Below are 23,821 nucleotides of genomic sequence, written 5' to 3' on the forward strand. Positions count from 1 at the left end.
TGTGGTACTTGAGACTGTTTCAGTTAACGGACTTAGGGGTGGCTTAAACACCTAATAATATGACCGTAATTCTTTTACCTTATCAGTTTAAAAAAAGCTCTATATTTAGATTCTTTCGCTAATCAATTTTAAATGGAGACTGCTTTAAAATTCTTAATGTATGCCGGGTAAATTGCTTGTAATGTAATAACCTACCCGTTAATAAGATTAAGATGCGTAAAGGAAATATTTTTTATGAAAGTTTACTTGACCTTTCAGCAACTTTTAAGCCATAACTCATATTTCAACATTATTTACGTTTATTATAATAAGAATATAAAAAGAGAGCTATCTTGTTGTGATGTTTTGATTAATCAATTAATTAATTATAAAGCATCACAATACGAGAATGGTTAATTCATTATTCTTGAAGATAAACACTTATTTACAAATTAAAAAAAGGGAAAAGAAGGAAAAACGAATTCGATGTCAAATAGAAATTTACATGGCGCATTAATTAGAATTACGCTGGTAATAAAAACATCTTTAACTACATCGCTTTGACTACATCGCTATTTAGATGCGAAGAAAAAAAAGAACAGCAAGTTTAAAACAAAATCGTGCGCATTGAGATCTGGTTATCGAAAAATTGTCGAAGATATCGCTTGTGCAAAATCGTGTAAAAAACGAGCATCGAATGACAAAATGAGAAAAGCTCCGCACTTTAAACGAGACCCATACTCCTTCACTCCCCGTAATAGGTAAAAGATTTGGTCAAAAACAACAACAACAACAACAACAAAAGTAACAATTGTCGACGCCGCGACTATTGCATTACACGCGTGATTCGATGACGTCATAGAGATAATAACTGGCAAGCAGGCAGTGCTTTAGGAGTGTGTATGTTTAGAAGGAACTCGCAAACTGTTTTGTTTTACGTCGGCGCGATCTTTCGTTTTTTGCTTCCCGGCCAGCAAAGCGTTCTCGTTTGTTCCGATTTTTTGCCGCTCGTTTTTCGAAATACGAAATACGTCATCGTTCTGATCGGCTAACTTGTGAGCGCCGTAAGAAATGATATTAATTGAGGTCTGGTGGGTATTTTTGGGTATAGGTTGATGCAAACCACTGGAATTAGTCGTAGCGTAGCTAAACATAAAATCAATTTCATTAAAGTTTTTGAGCAATTGATTTAAATGACAGTTAGTCTTAACTTCCTTCCTATTTAAAACACTAACGTAGTTTTTACCACAACAATTTGTTATTGTCTGTGCCAAAGTCAATCAAAGTGACACAATTTGTCAATTTGTGTCTCAAAAGCTTCACACTAATATTTATTTTTGAAATTGTAATTAAACCAGATTAATAATATCCAAAACTAGACCAAATAACTTAAGACTGGGCCAGGGATATAAAACCTCTCAAGGCCAGAGTTCTTACATCAGGGATAAATAAATACCTAAAAATATTAATAAAGTATTTAAACTATTTTATTGGTTTGCTTACCCTTTATTTGAATTTAAATTTACAGGAATGGCCTGTTTAAAGGCTTCATTCATTTCTTCTTGACCACTGACTTTAGGTTTTACTTTCCAAAAGTTGAGGTTGTCTTTTAGTTGTTCAAGTAATAAACTTTTTGAGGTCGATTCTACACATTCTTCTGCACAAAATTAAATATGCAATGTTTTTTAATTGTTAAAAAAAATCATAATTTATTGGGTGTTTTATCTGGTTGTTTTTTGCAAAATGTTAAACTAAAAAATACAATTAGACACAAGCTTTTTCCTAAAAATAATATCAATTAAAAATAAATGGGTAATAATTTGTTTTAAAAAAGCTGTTTAAGTATTATAAATGGCAACCTACTAATTATCAACCATAATTAAAATAGTTTTTTTTTTAACAAATTACCATGCACACAAAATCAAGTCACACCCATAATGAGTCACATCATTCTTCATGAATTACTGTATCATTACATCATTATTAATTTTAAAAAAGTTTAAAAGGAAACAAGTGTTTTTCACAAATGACTAAACTTTTTTCTGCATTGGAAATATTAACAGCTTCTATTTACTATAATTACATTTTAAACCTGTAAATTGGATCCAATTTTTTTATCGCAAAACTGAATAAAATTCTTGACTACAAAAATACCTTGTGGATCTGTCATTTCGCCGGCCAGTATTCCGGTTTTGTGCATTGAAGTAACAATGGGTTTAATCAAATTATTGATAAAAGTGCGCTGTAGTTCAGCTACCTGAGGTTTGTTACGGTCCATAAAAGGGGAAACTGTAGAACCTAGTTCTCGTTCCTCATCTCCCTATGTTAAAACAGATTGCTTTATTTTTTTAGCTATTGTTTTATAAGAAATAATTTGATTAAGCTAATAATTTGTCATTTCACCATTATAATTTTGTAATTAACAAATTTAAACGGTCAATAAAAAATTTATAATGATGATTTTAAACCCCAAAAATTAAAAGGCGATAACAAAAAGTTAGTAAAACCTAGCAATAAATAATAATAATAAGAGTTAAAGAATTGGTATACGAACTATCCCTTTATTTAAACAATCATTACAAAACCATAAGCAATCATTCAATATAAAAAGTAGTATTTTTATAAAGTATCTTGTATAGTTTATAAATTACCTGTATAAAAAATTCTTCACAAATAGCTTTAGTCCAGGTAATATGAAGTGGCCTTAACTTTGCAGGGCCTCCTATATCTGATAACTTAATTACCATTTGGCAAACAAGTAACCTATCTTCATCTGCTGACCAATTTATACCTAAAATAATAAAAGTATATTATGCGATGATTTAAAGTAGTAATGAAAATATATTTTAATACATTGTATAAAAATAAATTTTAATACAGAAATTCTATTAGGCAATGTTGTATATTTTAATGGATTTTCTGCCTTATGGGCTGTATTTTAATTGTCATAATATAACTTGCACTTAATATTTGATATTTAACCTACACACCACAAATAACAGTTTTATAATTTTAAAACCTATAAATTAAATATTAATAACATTTAAAATGAAATAAAAAAGTAAAACAAAAATAAATTCCTAAAAATTATTGGATATATTAGCCCTTCTTTGTTTAACGACCAATTTCTACCCTTTAAAAAACTACAAAACCATTTAAAACAAAATTGCATTTATTAACCTTGTTTAGCAGGTAAAGATGCATCTCCATCATCGCTTGATGTTGATCTTAATCTTTGTTTCGACTTTTCATTAAACTGCGATAATATCTCAAAGTGTTTTTTTAAGTCAGTTGCAAGAATTGCTTCGACGATGAGAAATCGTAAGCGCTTCCAATCAGCTGTGTCTAGGTTTCGAAGAAAGTCGAATCTTTTTTCAGAGTAGAGGAGTTCCCAAGATGCTGATGCATGATGATTTTCCAAGACGGATCGATCGTTGTATAATATTGCCTGCAAGTTTAAATAAAAACAATTTAAACTTATTTTCTAACGCATGTGTGATGTTCATTTGGTTTTTCCCCCAAAATAAACAAATTAGATTCTCTTTATTTTATCTAATATTAGTTTATAGCATAAAAAACACCGGGCTAAATAAATTAAAAGAAGACAAACTTTTAAAAAGTTTAGGTAAAAAAATTAGTTTTCTTTAAAACCCTTAGCAACAAACATTTCATAGAGACTAAAACTTACCAATGGATGTCTTGTTTCCACAAGGAAAGCATTTGTCCTACCCGGGTGATCATAATCGTGTGTGGCTGCAGCTAAGTACAGTGACATTAACTCAAGGGCTGGAATGGCTTGAGCAAGTGAACCGTGTCCAATGTTGCTCACCTGTCTGGTTTGTGACACTCCAGTCCCGCTGTCGGAATCTAAATAAAATGTAAACAAAATTGGACTTATTATACAAAACTTTAAAACTACAACTGGAATTTAAAATTTTGAGAAAATTTTAAAAAATAAACTAAACAGCCTAAACAAATGTTTAGTACAAGTTTAGATTTTAGTTTTGGTGTATGTTTCTTTTTTATTTGCAATGCAATTTTGACTTGTCCATAAAATTTAAATATAAGTTCTTGCTTTAAAAATTTAAGTCAAAGCAAATAAAAGTAAAAATAAAAAACTTTAATAAATATTCAATCCGTTATCAAATTTTGATGTTGACATACAATTTTTTAAACATCACAATTTTTTTTTTAATTTGCAATGCAGTTTTGACTTGTTTTGAAAAGTTTTACAAAATATATATACTTGCTTTGAAGATTTGGGTCAAAGCAAATAACAGTCAAAGAGTCTCATAGACTCCAGTAAACATAAACACACCCTTACCAACAAACTTAGTTTTGATGCAAAGTAAATAAATAAAACATTAAACTTATTAAGTATATGTTTGACAGCCCACACCCTTAAGTAACAAAAAATATTCATAAAAATTAAGAATTTAAAAAAACAATCACAATACTGTGTTTTTTCATTTTAAAAGTGCAAAGGTTTTGACAAAAACATACAGTTAACCAAATTTCTTTATAGGCCAATATAAAAAAGTAAATTTATTTGTGTTTTTTTTACAAAATGCTACAAATTGTTTACTATTTATAAAGGTTGTTTGCAAAGCTTATTAAATTAGTATGCATTATAAAATATAAATTAAAGAATGAAGTACCTGATGAATCTGAGCTGAAAATGGGCGAATATCCTTGAAATCCAGCAATTTGTTGTGTTGAAAGATACCAGCATCCGTGTAACACATCAGCTGCATGAATTCTATTGTGATCTGAAATGACAGAAATATTGTTTATATGACTTATTTAATTGAGCCCGAACTAATGTGAATTCCTGACAAGGGACCCGCCCGATAATTAAACGCTTAATTTAACTTACATGGTATTTGACGATATCCACATTCGAGGGCTCTCATGTAATTTACAAATTCTTGTTTGGGAATGTTAAAAGTTTCAAATAAACCAGTGTCTTGAAATAATTTAAAAGCCATCTACAAAATATAATTCTTGGTAAAAGTTAAAATGTCTTTAAAAAGTTTAAAAAATATATATTATAAAACCTATAAATTTATTAATTACTGTACTTTAAGTGTTATCCTAAAGTATATAAACTAATCAGTAAAATCTTACTCTTATTAAGTATATACTTCAACAATGTATCCTTAAATTATTTAATACACTTTAGATTAAAAAGTGGTCATTTTTATTTAACTTTTATGTTTTCCTTAAAAAAATTTAAGTTTTATTACCTGACTTAAAACGTTATTTGTTTTTTCAGCCAGTTCAAAAATCTGAAAATTCCAATTTTGAACGGTCTCAAGTAGTTTATCTTGATAATCCTGAAATAACTCATTTCCCTCATCAGGAAGATCAGCTTCGCACCAGGAAGAAGCTCGAAAGAGGTTTTCGTCAACCTCCGGAATTGTGAGTTCATCGGAGGGGGGAGAAACATGAGTACGAACAGGAGAAGGATAATACTTCTTTAAAAAATACATCTTTATTATTATTTAAATTTTGTAACATTTTTACAACTTTAAGTTGGTTAATTTTATAATATAGATAACATTCTTGGAAGGTAAATCCAAAAGTGGAAGGTAAATCCACTTTTTATTAACCTTACTTAATTTTTGAAAATAGGATTTTACAGATTAGGCAAGAATATTAATACTATCTGATGAAATAACTTTTTAATAAAACAAATATAATTTTTAAATTAATTTATACTCTAGAATATTAAACAGCTTACCTGACTTTAAAATAAAAAAAAAAACTATTTATTTTAGACCTTTTTAATAACTTTATAACCAAAATTACAAGCATTGTTAAACAACACCAAAATATTTAAAAGCCAAGATTTTTTGTCAAAACTTGACATTTAAAATTAATTTTACAATAAAAAAAAAATTATCATTTATATTTACCACTTTTTCATTTGTATCTGTAGTTTTATTTAGTTTTTCATTGTAGCTGTTGTGACAAATATCTTCTTCTCCTGGTGCTTCGTTAACAGATCTTGACCTGACATGGTGGCTTGTGGCAGTGGAGTCATCATTGTCACAACTCTCGTAGTCAGATGAAATACTCGAAACTAAATTAATTAAAAACAAAGATTTGTAAGTTTCTGAAATAATTCTATTTGTAACAATATTTATTCCTAGAATTTTATTTAACTATAATAAAACTCTTCTAAAATAAATCATTACTCAGAAGTTGACAACTAAAAATGAAAAACAAAAACCTAATTAAAATTAATAAGGATAGAGATAAAAAACTAAAAAATCACTTAAACCAAAAAGCTGTATAATTATTTTGCATTTGTTAATTGCATTAAAGAATAAAGCCTTACTTTTATGAACGCATGATGGTGATATCCCAGCAGAAAAGAATGAACCTTAACAAAGAAGTTGTTTTAATGTACCACCATGCAAAGCACCCAAGCAAAAAAATTAAAGGCAAATTTTTTGGCCCAATTTAAGTGAACTTATCAAATAATTACAAATTTAAAACTCTGTGACTTGGTAAAGTTTTAAGCGTGATGTGTTAAAAGCAAAATTGTTATTACTAAAGCGGTAAGTTCATCAAAGTGAAACTAAAAATCCATTTAAATAAAAACCTAATAACAAAACCAAAAATAATTATAAATCATCAATAGTAAAAATAATCTTGGTAACTACAGGAAAATAACGTCATAGTTTGTTAAAAATAATATCTCAATAGAAAATTATAAAAACACCAACAGGTTAAGCATAAATTGAACATAATTTAAATCTTTTTTAATGAAAAAAAAATGAGTGAACAAGCTAATACCTGTGCTGGGTAAATTGGGGTAAGTACTTCTTCGACCTGGGTTAAATGAAGGTGACTCACATAGGGGGCTGTTACATCTTGAATCTATTGGTGTGCCCCTACAGTTAAGATAAGTTTTAAAAAATTGATTTAATAAGAATTATTTTTTAAACAATAAACAGCAACCTAGAAAAACAGCAAAAAATAAAATAAATCTAATAATCGAAAAAACTAATCCCTTAACAAAATAAAACAAAACTTAAATTGTGTCCCCATCATAAAGCCTATAAATACTCCCCTAATAATACTAATAGTTAAAAATTTTATATTTAAACATAAAAAAAAATATCAGTTTCTCAAAAAAAAATTTATAACTTTTCCTAGTTCTGTAATTATAAATATTTATACCAAGTTAATTAAAAAGTGTTGCTACTAAATTAGGTAAAAATGTTTATAAATAAATATTTCCCACAATCAACATTCAATGTTAATCATTTAGTATTGATATCATGTTGCTTTAAATAGTTAAATATATAATAAGTTTCTATAAATAACAGGTATTTTCGTACATTTATAAAAATAGCAAAGCAGGTTTAAAAAAAAGAAACCAAAATTAATTTAGCATCTATCAAATTGTAACAAAATTTCAATAGGCTATTATCCTAAATAAGTGCCTGCTATCTAAATATATAGTCTATATAATTTTGTAATAAAACTTACTGTGGTGTTTTTTCTTTTGAGATCATTGGAATTCTTCTTGGTTTTCCTGGAGCAGGTTCTTCTGTTGGAAGACCTGTGGCTGTTGTGGTTGTGGAAAATAAATCTCGTTGGCCTCCAATCCAGTCGTTACGCCGACCTGCATTTCTCTGCATAAAAACAATTGCATTATAAAAAAATTGTAATACAAAAACTGACTGAAAAAAAATATTTTCACCAATGAAAAATTGCAGTGGGTAATACTGCTTCCTAAAATTAGCAATTTTTTTTTACAAATAAAAAGAAAAAATAAATTTTAAAACATAGTTTTTCCCGAAAATAAAGATTCTTTGTCCCCATTTTAATATTAAAACAAGATTTACCTTTGCCGCAATACAATAAAACCGAAAAAAAACTTACCTTGTTAACAACAGAATGACGAGGACTGAGACAAATTGTTTCATCGTCTGATCCATCTGTGTTGTTATCATGAAGCCAAACTACTTGCCTGGGCTTAACATGATCAACCTATAAGCATTAATGTTATGTTTATTTACATCTAAACATCACTTTGAATGTAAGTTTCTAGTCACAAAATATGTTGATTTTAAGAACGAGAATACAGGCAAATTCTTATTTAAAAGAAGTAAAAAGCTTAACTAATACAAAATTTTGACACTAAAAATTTTTATTTGATTTATTAAAACAATTATTTTGACTGTAAATTAATTCTGTAAAAAAATATGACATATTTTTAATTTTAAAACAAAAGAATTTTTAAAAGATTTAAAATGACATTTTAAAAATTCATTATCACTCAATGCAAAAGCTCTTTTTCACAGTCTTTAAGACCTTAAGCTAAGGTCAATTTTACCAAAAAAAACACTTAGATTTTACCTTGTATGGTTTCAGTAATCCTTGCAATTTTTTAACAAATTCATCAACATCTTGATGATTTTTAGCAAAGTCTTCGATGGTTGTGTGCACTTCAACTAGTGTTGTTGTATCCACTAATACTGATGACATAACCGCCTAAAATTTTAAAAAAGTAGCAAAAAAATATAAATAAATGTTAAAAAAGAAGGAAGATAAATATAAGTTATATAAATGCACTGTCTATATTCTAGTGTTAAATTATTTTTTTGGTTTAGTTAAGGTATAAATTTTTTACTCCTATAAAGTCTTTGTTACATTTTACACGCCAATAGTCCATATTCAGTCAAATTTAACGGATTAATTTCAGGCAAATTTTAAAGCAGTAATCTAAGAACTACAACAAACAAAACAACACAATATATCATGCCCGCTTCATCAATCATTCAATCATTAAAAAGATTTTTAAAATGTCACTTTTTGAAAGTGGATTTAACAAATACAAATAAGCGGTCTGTGGTTAATAATTTTGCTTTTCAGTTTTAAGCCTGTATTTACACGTAGCTTTTATCTAAAGTCAATCTACGTAAAGACTGTAGTAGCTTAGATACCATAACTTAACGGTGGCCTAGCATCTACGAAGATTAAATAGTGCCAATGCGAAAATAAAGTATATCAACATTAAGTTAATATAATATTGTAATTTTGTAGATTTTTCTTACACGGCTGTGCTTTTAAAATTTCAGCTAAAAACAAACGCAGCTTGCTCTTTTTCTCTCATAACATAGTAAAATCGTGCGTCTAATGTGTAATTTTAATTTCTCCAAAACAAGCCGCGGTGTGACGTCATACGCGACATACAAACCAGTTTAAATTACTCAAATCGCAAAAGACAACATACGCAGTGAAGCAATTCACGAAACGGTATTTGGTCAAATATACTGAGAAATTCGGCGCTATAGGAATAGATGGACCACAAGTGTAAAAACACAATGACAATAGAGTTTCTTATTAAACCCTCGGTTACATAACTGTTGTTTTAAAACGTGTAGTGAGATTTTGCACTGCACAGAGCAAAATTTTTAATAAAAAAAATAAATAAAACGTTGGTCACGTATAATTCGACCTCAAAACTTGAGCTAAGCCTCTTGCACAAAATTAATATTTCTCAATAATTTGAAAAGCTTTTAACATGCTGGCGTTCACGCTGTACATTACAAAACTTGACCTGTGCTAGTACGTTGCAAATTTAAAGCGGTGCCTGTCACCCCGCAACATTTTGTTGCTCGACCTATATTTTACGGCAGGCTAAATCGTGTCCTGGCTTTTAAAGGCGACCATAATTAAGTACTTCGGCATTCACGAAAGTTCATTGTTGCTGGCTACGCAAGATAACTAATGTCCCACTACAGCATATCAATCATATGAGGTTTCTGCGAAAACCCAGGCGTTATTGCTGTGCTTACAAGGCAACAGACATTTTGAGCTTCAGAAACTACACCAACGTAATATGTAGATTTAACAAAAACAGTAATTAAACTGTTTTTGTGGAGCGCGCGGTTTTCTAATTGCAAACATGGGCCTTATACCAATAACACATTATTCCTTTACTTGTGTAGGGTAGTAGTTACAACCCAGTGGTATATGATAAATTTAAACGACTGTATAATTACGATGTTAGGCTAGTACGCCAGCCGTTTTAACGAGTCGTTTTATTAGTAAAATTTAAAGCAGTTTATCTAGACCTTAAACTAAAAGAAAAATCTTTAAAATCATGATTACGTTTTTATTGACTTAGCTCATTGTAATTTCTACCGCAATTCACAAAACGATTTTGGCCGTCAATGGAAAGAAAGAAATGCGATTGTGCGTGTCTCTCTCAGTGAAAAAAATGACGACTTTCTTATTACAATCCCATTATAAACGAAAGCGAAAATAAATATGACTCGTAAATTTCAAGAAAAAGTAATTAATATTTCTTGTGCTTTAAAATTGGTTAAAACGCTGTGCAAAATGTCGCTTCTCCCATCGAATATACACAAATAAAGTACTGATAATGAATACCAACCGGCCAACCCAAAACAAAAATAAACATTAAAACCGAATAGTAAACAAAAAATTGAAAGCAAGTGGTTTTATCAAACAAGTACGCATGAGTAGGGGAAAAGCATTTAAGATACACTTTTATATAATATATGGATATGGTGCTAAACTATGACATAAACACGTCGGCTACAGGAAGTTGACTTGTCATAGAAATTTCTTGATGCCACAGTCGATGTTTTGATTGCGCTATTCCGCGAACGCGCTTAGTTTTTTGCCAGATTATCAGCGATTTTTCTTGGCCGAGCTCTGCAAGGAATTCGGGTCGCGGTGAAGGCGGACCATAAACAACAAAACATAAACGTGACATAATAACTTCTCACGCACGCGCGCTCGCACAGCATTGTTTACCACTTTAATCAATTGACAACATTAATATAAAACTCGAAAAGCACGCGATTCAATCGAACGCACGTGACTTCGCTTATGAACTTAATGGTAGATCACGGATTTCAGGCATTAAAAAGCAAAATTCGTCGGAAATCTGCAAAGATATTCCAAGGTCAGCAGTTCAGGGCGATCGAAGGTTTCCCTCGTAAGAACTTTATGCGAGCTTCGAAGCGAGCCTGGCGAGTAAACACCTGCGGCAATTACTTAACACAACTTCTGGCAAAAGATTAAGCTTGACGTGACGTCACAAGAGGAAAGGCACAAAGAATGCGGAGCGCATCAGGCCGACAATTAGAACGAAATTAAGACTGGAAAAGGTGAGAATGAAGCACAAGTGTTGAAAAAGATTGTCTTAATGGAACGGTGCAGCGCAATAATCAGAGAGTGCGCGCGACAATTATCCACGTTGATAACAGGCTAGGACGGGGAACTAAAAACTCCCATGTACGTTCTGACGCGAATAGAAGCAATTTAGTGGGAACGTAAAATGGTCGCATTGCCAATACAACAAACCCCGCTAAGTCGTATTGTGAATCACGGGCAATTAAATCTACCCGGATTCCCCACGTGAAAAAAAAAACAAAATGCGATTAAAGGTAATTCGTATGTACGAACTTATCGATGATGCATCGCACATTGCGAGAAAACGACTTAATTAGGCGGACAATTACAGTCGCATGAGCCGAGTACCAAACCATTAATTACTACGAACTTCCTGAGTAAAAGTTGCGAAGTCTGACACTTTAATCACAACGAATAAATTACTAAAGTGTCCTTTATGTCGATTTAAATTCAAACTAATTCAATAATATTCGTTTAGGCATAAACAATACACTTTAAAGTAAATGCATGTAAAATGACTGCACGATTTACATTTGCAGTAAATTCCCACCTGGCTTCATAGATAATCCAATACATTTTATAATAAAACTCCCAACCTTTTTTATGTTGAATCCAATCATAACAATTCCAAACACTTTTTGACTAAAAAATTTCTGGTACTAACCCTAGTCTTGTGCACTTTGATTTAACGTGTGTTTCAAAGTACACCAGCACATACGCTTCTATCTCTGCGTGTGGTAGAGTAATAAAATTTTACTCCCAACCAAGCCAACATTTCCTGACGCAAGTAAATCCAATATTCTTAACCCTTTCAATTTTTAAAAACTGCACGGTCATAAGCGTCAATGTTATACGGTTACGCGAAAACTTGCCCGTACAAAAGATAGGGTCCGAGATAATGAAAAGCAAACTTACACATGCCGGAATTCGAAAGGTACATACGGCTACACACAGATGTCTAAACATTGACGCAAGGCAACACTTTCAAACTTTCGCACGAATCATCTGTGCGTAATTTTAATCAACGTACATGTCATAAATAAGACAAAATAAATAAAGTGTATAGAAAGCATAAAACAAAGATTTGCGTAGAGCAAATGTCGACGACCGAAAACTTTAACACCACTTTGTAAACATTTTAAACTACATCGTCACCATAACTATTACACAATACTTTACTACGATCCAATATAAACCTAGTAAAAAAATAAAATAAAAATTGTAAAACTGTTATATTTTATATATACAGATATTATATTAATAATAAACATCGGGTAAGCAAAAAATAGTAAAAAAAAATTTGTCAATCTTTTAAATCCGGGCTTAGAATTTTTTTTTAAATTAAATTTTTTTAAATTTTAAAATGAAGAATTTATTTGAAACTCAAATGACCATATAAACAATCTGATAAATCTTACGAAGCCCACCAAAACCGTTTCTCAAGTTTAACAACACGAAAATATCCATTCAAAGAAATCGAAAACTTGATTATCAGTCAAGACAAGGCAAGATTCAAACATGGCTTCCCTTTTACAGCAATCAAACCTATCTACCGACCCAATTATAACCGCCGTAGATTTGCATCTGTAAATCGCTAATATTTCCAGCAAATGAGGTCCAGATAACGAACGAGCACAGCCTTAACACGGACCTTAAAATGAGATCAAAGATTTTCGCACTTACCGATCTCAATCTGGTCGAACTTCGATTTTTCTCCGTCATATTTTTAAAGTGGTTCAGAAGTCGCAGAAACGAACTGTCTCATTAAAACCTGTGCGACTTAAGAATATATCCTGCTAATACTGATCACGTCCGCATAACATAGCACACAAAAAGTAGGCTTCACCTCGGCAGGACTTTTCTACGTAATTAATCGCTCGTTACGTCGACCCGCTTGCTTGTCGATTTAGCGAGAGAAAAGCGGAAAGAAGGTTCGCACATATTTGCCCTATAAAATATTCTCAACTTGCCACAACATTTGCCCGGGGCGACCATCAACTGCGGCCTCACTATAAACAACGCTCAAACAGCAAAAAAATCCACAATCGCCTTAATTAAGATGGTGCATAATCGTGACTAAATGACGTCACAAAAGACAGAATTCGAACTCCGGGAATTGTCGACAACATCCAATGAAAAAGTTCAGCACAAAGGTTGCCACCGTAATTAAAACTAATTCTCGGGTCGTACGAAATGTACATTTCTTTTTTTGTCCGCCAGATAACCGATCAGATTTTATCGCATCAGCACAGGTTACAAAAACCGCTAGTGCTAAAAATGCGCCTCGTAATAAATCCGCACAAATTGTGCGCGTGTTACGTGCCATTAAACGCGACTTGGGTGACATCAAATTAAAAATCTAATCTCCGAGCAACGTTAACTAACGATGAAGAATATAAATATTTTATATGAAAATCGCGTAGAAAAAAATCAATAGCTTGTAGGAACCGTCAAATCACTGTGTTCGATTAATTTTATGGGTTTTAAAACTTCAAATTTAATTTCATTATGAAAAAAGTTTGGATTCAAATTCAAAAGTTAAAAATAAATTATTTTATCCTATAACTCAATTGCCATTTTGAGTTATTTTTTTGCATATTTTGTGGTCTTGCATTTTACAGCATTGCTGGAATTAAAAGAACCACAAAGTACGTCGTTAAATTGCGATATCGAGCCGCTAATTTCTGGCATAATTATCGTCACAACAACATTTTAGACCGCAATTCACATAACAGATAAGCTTAAATAAACGGAGAAAAAAGACTTGTATCTAAATGGGTTAAAATAAATAACCTTAAAATAAACATAATAAAAAACATTTGGGGTTAATATTAAAATAAATATGAAATGTATGCATAAATCATATATTGTTATTTATCCCTGATACTAATAATTCGATCCCAACACATATTGTAATCTAAATCATTTCTATTCTAAGCATACTATTTATAAGCTTAAACTATATATATATATATATATACAAAAAACACACTACAGATATAAATAAATACAACACCTATTAAAACAACATATACCTGAATTAATTAAAATTTTACAACAACAAATAATCACACCATATGTAAATGATTAATACCTTTCGTTTCGAACTTGCTAAAATGGATGGAAGAGAGGTACGACGGTGTTCGATCATATTTGACCACTTGGTGGAGCCCTTCATGCGCTCCTTGATGACATCCAGTGATGCGCGACGGTGGGTTCGACGAGGCTAAAACGAATTTTATTCCCCGTTAATTTAAATATTCAGGAAATAATTTTATCCACGCCTATATTTAGCCCTAGTTAACTCCTTGATATTGAAAAGAAATTTACAACATTTAAATAATAATATTGCGCGTATGACAGTAGTTACATCACAGTTATTAACATATACCTTTTAATTTACATTTAATAATAATAAAATGCGGTTTGCAGCTTTGCAGTAATATCCTGTTGATATATTAATGTTATCGTAACTGTGCACGGCAAATCTATTTAAAACTATTAGCAACTTTTTCAATAAACAGTAATTACTGTTACATTTCTGGGGTAAACGCTAACGTTCTAAAAAAATAGCAAGTTTTATATATAATCTATATAAATATTTGGCACTAACTTTCGAGATTTACTTAACAGATTTATTTAAAAGTTAACAAAAAATACCACAGGTCTTATTCTTAGAATTCGTGTCTCCTTACTAACTAGAAATAAAAACTTTAATGCCAAAGTTTGTCGCTTAAATTAGAAGAATTTAGCGAGTGCAAACTGCGCAATGTCAGCGACAAAGTGAATGGATTTAGCAATCGTGAATCAAACTGAAAAGGAAGTTGATCATTCATTCTTCATTCACACGAAAAACAAATGTATACGGGATACACTCATACGAGCTCATGCTTACCATCAGATTACGACATTTCAAATGACAAAAATAAATAATAACAATGACATAACAACCACGCGTATAACTTTTTAAATTCTTGTAGCTGCGATCAAAGATTAAATACAACACGGCATGGGTCGACATATTTAAAATCAAACATTTTTATAGCAAAATTAATTAATTCTAATAAATGACTTTTTCACATTTACTACGAAATGAGAAAAACAATTAATTTGTTTTTATATAGAACTATATAGAAACAATCTTTTTTAACAAAACCACATAAGACCACAAATGTATATATAAAACTATAAAATGAGAAAAAACTTTAAAAAAGATATCTAAATTCAAAGTTTTACAAAACCCATGTCCACAAAATTTTATTTCTTTTTAAAACACATCGTATTTGGGGTGCAAATTTATTTAAAAAATTGGAAAAAGTTAAGCCAACAATACCATGTCTAAAAAAAGGTTTTTTATTTAAAATAGCATTACTGACCCAGTTATACCAACAATAACATTTATTCATAGAAATAAATTAAAAATATTTAAATACATATTTACCTTTGATAAGGTGCCGATGTTATTATGATGTTTATATGGGCAGGGAATTTGTTGTTTGGTTAGGACAACACAGGGGATAAATGCATCATATGGGAATATCATTGGCATATTACGTTGTGAAGAAAGCGGCCCCTAAAACGACATGTTTTAGAGTTTAATGGAAAATCAATACTAATTTTATTGCACATGTATTATGTATTATGTGCTTAGTGCTCTTAATTTTTTTAAATAAATTTAAGTGTAATTGGGCCCCTTATATAAAAAACTATTTTGGCTATCTTGTTGTCTTATGATAAGTGTGCTCTAATATTTTGATTAACTGATCAATTGCAAGACAGTATTGCAATGCAACTTGGAATGTTTAGTTAAAAGCAACGACATTTTGGGACACTTGAGATCTACAAAGTGGCCATTAAACGTACATTACTCTCTCCACAAACACAGTAGCTAAACATGGGCAAATACATTATTTTGTTTGCTTTACCCACCTTAAGATATGTTTGATTATTTAGCATTTACACTGTTTTCCCAAGGTGACCATATACTTTAAATTACGACCAAACGATGACGCAAGCGACTTAAAACAATTTCACACTTGAAAAAAAACGACTGCCTTACGTAAATACTATTCACCAAGGCATTTTATTATAAAATCTATTTCTATTTGAAATATTTAATTTTTCCAGTGATGATAGATTTGTACCTATCAGCAATTTTTCATGTCATGACTTCAACAAAATGTTTAAAAGTTGAATTATTTTATCGCCAAAAGTCTGTTTAATTTAAAGCGAATAATGGTTTTGTGGACTTAGACAGATGGGTAAATCTGTGTACATGTAAGCTACTTAATCACCTAAAAAACTTTTATGGGTAATTTAAGAAGAGTAGTTGCGTTTAAATAAACACTTACTTTCTTAGTGTTTTTTAGGTAAGTAGGCAAAAACAAAATATAATATTATATGGTTATGTTTATAATTATCCCAGTAATAAATGCATAACAACTAATGTGAATTACCCTGCTGTTTTTTCTTGAATATTCTGTTTCTTCATTTTGAATTGAAGAATTTTCGTTAACGTCTAAAAAAGTTAAAGCTTGTTTAAAAAATTAAAAGGCTACAATCAAAACAAATGCTACATAAAATATTGAATTTCTTTGAAATAAATATTTTAAGGTCAAGTTGTAACATAAAAACTGCTCAATTGTAAATTGAACCTTAAAAATGTATATAGTTTAACAAGCAATTTATTTAAAAAATGTGTGTTTTGGGTATATATATTTGTAATAAATTTATATGAACACCCTAAAACAATTTTAAATATCTAAGTATATATTTAATAAATAAAAAATTACACGCAAAACCTTAAATTTAGTCTTAACAACTACAAAACCTTTACAATATAAAAAAAATTATGCAAAGGGTGTGTTACATATTTGCTTGGTAAGCCCGTAACCTGGCCAGTGTGTAAAAGTGACAGTTTTGATTTCCTGCTTACCAATACAGGAAATGATTTATAGCAACAGGAGCCCGGCAATGTAATGTATGGGGGTCATGAATTATGCTGTGAAATTTTCTCACATTCATAAAGTCGTATTTATGTGCAATTGTTTTAAAACCAGGTTATAATTGTGACTGACTGTATGCATTCTACAGAACAAAAGTTACTACTGAATTGTTTTTGATGAATATTTTGACTTTAATCTAAATTCTGATTAATTTAGAAACACACACTGATATTATTTATTAAATGTGTTTAATTTATTATTAAATTAAAAAACTTTTTAGATATATATAAACAATATTTATATTATTAATAGACAAAATCTTTAAATAAATTTTTCAGAATAAATTTCTTAGCACTTTAATCCTATGATGGCAGCAGATACATTAGAATGTTTAAAGCTAGATAATGTTTTTTTTTAATTTGGGTATAATATCCAACTTAATCAAATATGTTAAGTAACAAATAACTTTTAAATCTAATTATTTAAGAGCAAATTCGAGTTTGTATAGATTTTAAATTTTATATTGCTTATCTTTAAACCATCCACATTTAGCAAATTTTTAAAACACAGCCTACCTTTAACTTTTTGATTTAACATAACAGTTTGTTTTTTTCTTTCCTCTTTTTGTATTTTAAAAAATATTCCACAGGACATAGAAACAAATACACCCCAGATCCAAAATATCCTGTAACAAACAAAATATTATATAAACTATTAAAATTATTTATAAATCCTTTATTTCTAGAAAAATAAAAAAAATGATGACAAATTACCTTGTTAAATTTTTACTAAAAAAAATAAAAAACTTAACCCAAAGCCTGAAAACTAATTAAAAAAGGATTAAAAAATACCTTTGAAGTATAAAGCTGGTATTCTGTCTGATTACAAAAGGAAACAAAAAGAAACCAAAACACCTTGATACAGAAAGTGAAGTAATAATCAGGAACGTAGAGGCTAGACAGTTATACCACTGTTGAAAACAGTGCTTGGTTAATAAATAAACAACTGAGAGTCCGCTTGCCAAGCACAGCGCCAACGTCAATATAGAAGAAACCGTGTTTTTCGCTTTAAAAATTGCTATAGTGGAAAAATAAGTACAATCCTTTGCAGATAAAGACTTGTTACAAAAAAAACTATCCTTGCTTAATTCCCTTTCTGTTTCATTTAATAAAAATCCACACGATAAAACACAAATAGTCTCAAGTGATGAACAAACAAACAAAATGTTGATAAAACCCCAAGGTTTGCTTTCAGTTTTGCCCTTGATGTTTTCGCTTGATATTAGTTTGTTAGCTTCAAGCTTTAAATTACAGTGCTTGCACAACTTGTCTAAATTACCTAAAGTATTTTTTATAGATGTCGATTTGATATTGGAAAATTTAACATTTCTGTTGTACTGCTTGTTAAATGTCTTTATGGGTTCAATTGCATTATCGTAATCAAACAGCTTTGTTATTAAGTTGCACATCATAAAGGTAATGTTGGCAATCATGCAGAAACCACCTAGAAAAGATAATATATCGAAGCTCCATTTTTCTATTTCCTCGAAGCCAATTTCAAACATTTTAGAACATCACTCCATTTTAGAAAGTTAAATTTTTATCAGCAAACAATTGCTTTAAATACCCTGTAAAAACACACAACAGTTTTAGGTACTTATTTTTTAAAGCAAATTTTTAATTTTTAACAAATAGAACATCTTTTTTATAAACATTTAAGAAAATAAAAAGTGCTGTGTTGATTAATTTGCACAAAATTTTAAGAATCTCAATTTGTTAATGAAATAGTCATTTATTTAACAATTTAATCTTACTAGAAACACTTAGTCATGTCATGATGGGTTAAAATTATTTATTACAAACATCACATTTGATAATCTTTATTATTTAATCAATTTTCAAACATAATAGATGGGATAATTAGATAACAAATGTTCTCAAATAATTATTTACAGACATATGAGTTTATGACAAATGTTTTTACTTAATGCAATAAATCCTTAAACAAAACTCAAATATTCCAGCTATTATTTTTAAAATGCTATTTTAATCAATTGTTGTACAGTTACATGGTCCTTATGAAATGGTTTGATGTTAACCCCTACCATTATTATGCTAATTATAAACATATTTCACATTACCAAGATATATTAACTTACAATACTCTTAAACAGCCATAACTTAAAAGTCAGTTTTATTTACTCGGTAACTAACTCTGTCTTTACTGCTTAACACACCATACTTCTCTTTGTCTATAAAACAAAATTTATGATCTTTAGTTTAAACAAGCCGAAAGGATAAATTTGGCAAATGCAAATAAGTTTGTTTATTCCTTAGTTTACGCTGAGTAATGTCTAAAGGTAGGCATTTAATAGTTTCAATAAGCAGATATATCTAAGCAACAGTTATTTCAAAAGTTTTTCACATTGCAATTCTGTAAATTGGGTTACGCTAGCATTTATTTATGTGTCAATAAAACCTGAGTACTAAAATATTTAACCTGTGATAAACGTTTGAAACTGATTATCAGCTGATCGTATTAATCCAAATTGTAACTATGAAAGTTATCTAAAAACGCATTCAGGCCAACAGAGATTAGGGTTTTAACCTGAATTACATAATAGTAAGACAACTCTTTAGCTCCGTTATGCATATTGAATTTTTCTTTGAAAAAATGTAATCGATTTTACAATAAGATGTTTTTTTATCCCCAATTAAACCTTGGCGAAAAGTATTTAATCCTTTATTTTTATTCTAACGTAAAATAAATATTGTTTTAGTTTTAATAAAATATAAATAAGTAAAATTATTAATTTGTCGTGTATTTCCGATTAAAAGTTATACAATATCTAAAACCTACATTAATATTTATGATATCATCAACACACAGATAAAATAAATTAAAACCAAAACGACAATAAATTGACAAAAAATAACCACCTAAAAATAAAAATATGATATATATAAATTAAATATGTAGTTGACTTTTAGCAAAACATGGCCAATAATTATTTTATTACTTTTATGACAAATTTAAATTTTCACCGCTACGGCAGTACACTTTTCATCTTCGTCTGTTGGGTGATCTGTTTTTAAATCTTTAATTGTGCTTTCAAGCTCGGCAATATAAATAAGTAATTCGCATGCAACAATGTGAGGAGGAATATGGCCCGGGTCAGATATGTCTCGCAAAAACCCCGGAATTTTCTCACCAATCGATTCAAAATGATCAGCGACCTCTTGTGGGGGTGGATATACCTATACAACAAAATCTTTTTAAGTAACAATTTCTGAAAAAATAGCTCTGTTTTCGTTAATAATAATAAAGTCTGAAATTTAAATAATATAATAAAAGTTTAACATCAAATACCTTGTTTCCAATGACACTGGGAAAAGTGTGGAATCTTTCTGGGTGGCTGTCCAAGTAGTAACGAATAATTGCCTGTTTATCAGCACCTACTTCGCTGTCAAGTGTCTTTACCAAGTTGTTCAATTTTCCCAAAATTGAGTCGTCTATAGTGTCGGTGTTTATGTTCTATATATAACAAGTGTTTTTTGAAAAACTGTTTGACAGTATTTCAATATATTTAAAATTCTTTAAACGTGATAAAACAAATAATTTACTTTTGATTGATCCAAGAGGCTTTCCACCTGGAACAACGAAACCTCGCCTTTAATTTTTCCATTGGCTTGCTCCGTTATCGTGTTCATGATAGAATATTCATTGGGCATACTTCGGGTTGAAGAAGGTGTTTTGAGGTAAGCGTGATCGTTTTTTTGAAACAAAGAGTCTTCGTCCTTCATTCCTACAAATAATAACAAAGACTAACTTTTGTAGTCTTTTTTATGTTTAAATAAACTGTACAGTAGCGTTGCTGTACAATAAACCACACGATTTACCAGTTATTTTCCCCAGCAAGTGAGATAGCAACCAACACGCATGGGTAAGACCCGTAGTTTCAATAAACGTACATGTATAGTATGCGAAATACATAATTCTAAAGTTCAGGAAATGAACAGGAAATTTAGCTGCGACAATTTGAGGCATCAATTGAGCCATAATGACAACCATAATACATGTAAGAAACCCCGTCTCAAATAAACTTGCCTGTCAATGTAAGCATTGTTATATGTTTCATAGTATTGGTAGTAAAAAAACGTTAAAATTAAGAAACTTACGTAAAGTCCACGTGGAATAGGAAAAACAAAATCAGTAGAAGGATTTTTTAAAGAGATTGTGGTCAACTTGGCAATAAAGAATACGATTAACACCACAACAACCTGGATAAGAACACACGTGGTATAACCGTCATAATTACAAAACAATGACATTGTTATGTACCTGCCTCCCCATTAAAAATCTTTCAACGTTGTCGCCTCGATTAGCTTGCTGACCGAGAAAGTAAGCTCTCTCGTGGGAGTGCTTGTAAGAATCGGGGTGCTGGCGCTTGAGTTCCACTAAAGAGATCTGCAAGCCTTTAAACAAGTTGTATAGATAAACACAAAAATAATTGACGAACAATATTAATAGAATATATATTTTAAGGCTTATAATGTTAGACGTAGTTTAAATATTTAATTCCAGCAAAGACTAAATTGTTTACCCTCTACTATTCCGAGAAGAATCATGCAAACAACATAAAGGGTAAATGCGACCGCTCCGGGCACATTTTTCCAAAAATTTGTGATGCCGTGAAAAATTGCATAGGAAGTAATAAAAATCGAAAACCCGAGTATTAGACTACTGCCAACATATCTTATGATATCACACTTCGAAGAGTTTCGGATTTCAACCATTTTAAGCAAAGCTGCCTATCTAGAATGAAAGCAAAGTTGAAGTTAAGAGAAGCTGCTTGCGTCCAACGTAAAATACGATTTCGAGAACAGAAAACGCTTCTTTTATTATCTCTAAATACTGGTTATGATCCAAATCATAATAAACAATAAAAACCTTATTTTTATATAAACAAGCCCAGAAAAATAAACGTATTTTTAACAAAGCAAGCCTAGAAATTACGAAATGCCGATTCTGAATCATGTTATGTGTATTTTGTGTTTTACATTTTACGAACGAGCTTCCGTTGTCCTCTTTATTTAGCGAAAGTACGATAAACATTAACTGCGCAACACCTACATTTTATATTATATTTTACCTACACACCATTCTGTGTGCCCTTTAACACAATTAAGATGGTAAAAGGGGTTATACCTAATGTTTTTTGCCCTTAATATATTAAAAATGTATTTTAATTTCACTATTAGAATACAATTGTAATTCTGTATAAGGATATTTTGGCACAGTTCCGTCACGCTTTGAAGATAAGTGAACTAATAATCAGGGTGGGAAATGGAACATTTTGATATTACACAAAAAAATTAAAATCATAAAATTGTTAATTTAAGTTTAATCATAGTAAAAACACATATAAAACGTGGCTCCATGCCACAGCAATGCTATTTTTATCCACTTATTAAGTTTATTAAATAGATGTTTAATTTTTAACCCTGCAATGTGAAAAACAAAGCACAACATTCGCAATTTATTTAATCTCTTTTTAAAAATTATTTTTGTTTCTTACCAAACTTTAGTTAAACTGTATCAAAATTATGGATTACGACAAACTAAGGATTTTCGTTAGATTTTATCGAAAAAATGCAGGTTTACTCTAAGAAAAAAAATATTATTTAGTATATATTTATACTATTATACATCATTATAAAATTTAACTACGCGTTAAAAAAATAACAATATTAACATTATACTAGGTATTTCACAAAAACTGTTTATTGAGAATATAAACAAGTATGAGAAGAAAATTACAATAAATTTATTTTCCCAATTTGAACGAAGAATGGTATGTTTTTATTTTAAACAGTTATGTTGAAAAATCAAGCGATTCTGGTTAGATTAGTGCAGACAGCGTTGTAATTTATTTAGAACACTTGATCTTATAGCATGAGGTCAGTGGTTCAATTCTAACTGCTTTTATGTCGTAGTAACTTTAAATAATTTGCTATACGGTACGAACCCCTGCCGAGCTCAAAATTAATCGGCAGGTGAATTAGCAATTTGCTTAATAATATCCAAAAGTACATAAAGCCACTTGAGACCCGGTCATGGTAGCAAAAGTTTACCCTATGTTAAGGCCGCGAAGTTGTATTTTCTACATCGAGAATGAAGATACATATAAAAAATTACGATTGCACCCGTATAAATATAAATTGCAATTTACGTGTTGATAGCTATTGCACAAGGGTTGCACTAGCATTTTGTATCATCGGCGTTTTAAAAAAGAACTATGTTACTTAATTTTATATATTCTAGTGGTCGCTGCACGCACCAACCTTGATTTATTTATCAGTTGAATGGATCAACACTAACCAAAGTTGGCGACGTGATAATTTGCATTCTTTACAAGATGGGGTTAGAGAAGTATAGTTGCCTATACAATAAGACCACAGCGTCAGAAATTGTTAAAATTATCGACATGCCTGTAAAACAGAAGAACTGTCTCCTCGAAATTTATTCACTCAATAACCATCCCAAAAGACAGGTTGGCTAAACTAACTATTTTTTTTAATACTGTTTTGTTACTTTAACATGGCTTATGAATTATTTTTAAGGACATGGAAAGTCTGGCAACTTTGTTTGGCTTAGAAAAGGTTCGATTGCAGCGTTGGTTTACTTCAAAACGAAGGGCGTCACGAAAA

General features: G+C 30.2%; 2 protein-coding genes across 5 annotated transcripts; both read right to left on the reverse strand.

Annotated features, from left to right (window-relative positions):
- Positions 1–268: 268 nt before the first annotated feature.
- On the reverse strand, positions 269–18,733 carry LOC145743400 (cGMP-inhibited 3',5'-cyclic phosphodiesterase 3A-like). 4 transcript variants are annotated; one of them, XM_082561360.1, is made up of 20 exons: positions 17,963–18,733; positions 17,687–17,796; positions 16,623–16,684; positions 15,608–15,739; positions 14,261–14,392; positions 8,356–8,490; positions 7,879–7,986; positions 7,483–7,628; positions 6,784–6,881; positions 6,323–6,367; positions 5,898–6,064; positions 5,226–5,453; positions 4,856–4,967; positions 4,638–4,748; positions 3,668–3,846; positions 3,160–3,427; positions 2,631–2,770; positions 2,134–2,299; positions 1,483–1,636; positions 269–1,125 (listed from the first exon to the last, which is right to left on the reverse strand). In XM_082561360.1, the coding sequence occupies exons 1-20, from the start codon at positions 18,673–18,675 to the stop codon at positions 870–872; spliced, it is 3,462 nt and encodes a 1,153-aa protein (XP_082417486.1). In that variant the 5' UTR covers positions 18,676–18,733; the 3' UTR covers positions 269–869. The 4 variants fall into 4 exon arrangements, with proteins under 4 accessions (XP_082417486.1, XP_082417478.1, XP_082417495.1 ...); XM_082561352.1 differs by having other exon boundaries at positions 270–1,125; positions 5,226–5,456; XM_082561369.1 differs by lacking the exon at positions 6,323–6,367 and having other exon boundaries at positions 270–1,125; positions 5,226–5,456.
- A 1,410-nt stretch (positions 18,734–20,143) lies between these two features.
- LOC145755455 (uncharacterized) lies at positions 20,144–21,907 on the reverse strand. Its single transcript, XM_082571727.1, has 7 exons — positions 21,715–21,907; positions 21,453–21,586; positions 21,290–21,391; positions 21,011–21,218; positions 20,735–20,916; positions 20,481–20,645; positions 20,144–20,368 (listed from the first exon to the last, which is right to left on the reverse strand). The coding sequence occupies exons 1-7, from the start codon at positions 21,905–21,907 to the stop codon at positions 20,144–20,146; spliced, it is 1,209 nt and encodes a 402-aa protein (XP_082427853.1).
- Between the last annotated feature and the right edge of the window lie 1,914 nt (positions 21,908–23,821).

Source organism: Corella eumyota, chromosome 1 (genome assembly GCF_963082875.1).
Source record: "Corella eumyota chromosome 1, kaCorEumy4.1, whole genome shotgun sequence".
Lineage (NCBI taxonomy): Eukaryota > Metazoa > Chordata > Ascidiacea > Phlebobranchia > Corellidae > Corella > Corella eumyota.

Excerpts from the sequence above, each read along its gene's own strand:
- LOC145743400 (XM_082561352.1), bottom strand. The coding sequence starts at position 18,675 with ATGTTTGAAATTGGCTTCGAGGAAATAGAAAAATGGAGCTTCGATATA. Across the intron at positions 6,065-6,322 it reads ACCATCATGCGTTCATAAAA|TTTCGAGTATTTCATCTGAC; the intron begins GTAAGGCTTTAT and ends TAATTAATTTAG. Across the intron at positions 3,847-4,637 it reads TTTCAGCTCAGATTCATCAG|ATTCCGACAGCGGGACTGGA; the intron begins GTACTTCATTCT and ends CATTTTATTTAG.
- LOC145755455 (XM_082571727.1), bottom strand. The coding sequence starts at position 21,907 with ATGGTTGAAATCCGAAACTCTTCGAAGTGTGATATCATAAGATATGTT. Across the intron at positions 21,587-21,714 it reads TCTTCTCGGAATAGTAGAGG|GCTTGCAGATCTCTTTAGTG; the intron begins GTAAACAATTTA and ends ACTTGTTTAAAG. Across the intron at positions 20,917-21,010 it reads CTTGCTGGGGAAAATAACTG|GAATGAAGGACGAAGACTCT; the intron begins GTAAATCGTGTG and ends TATTATTTGTAG.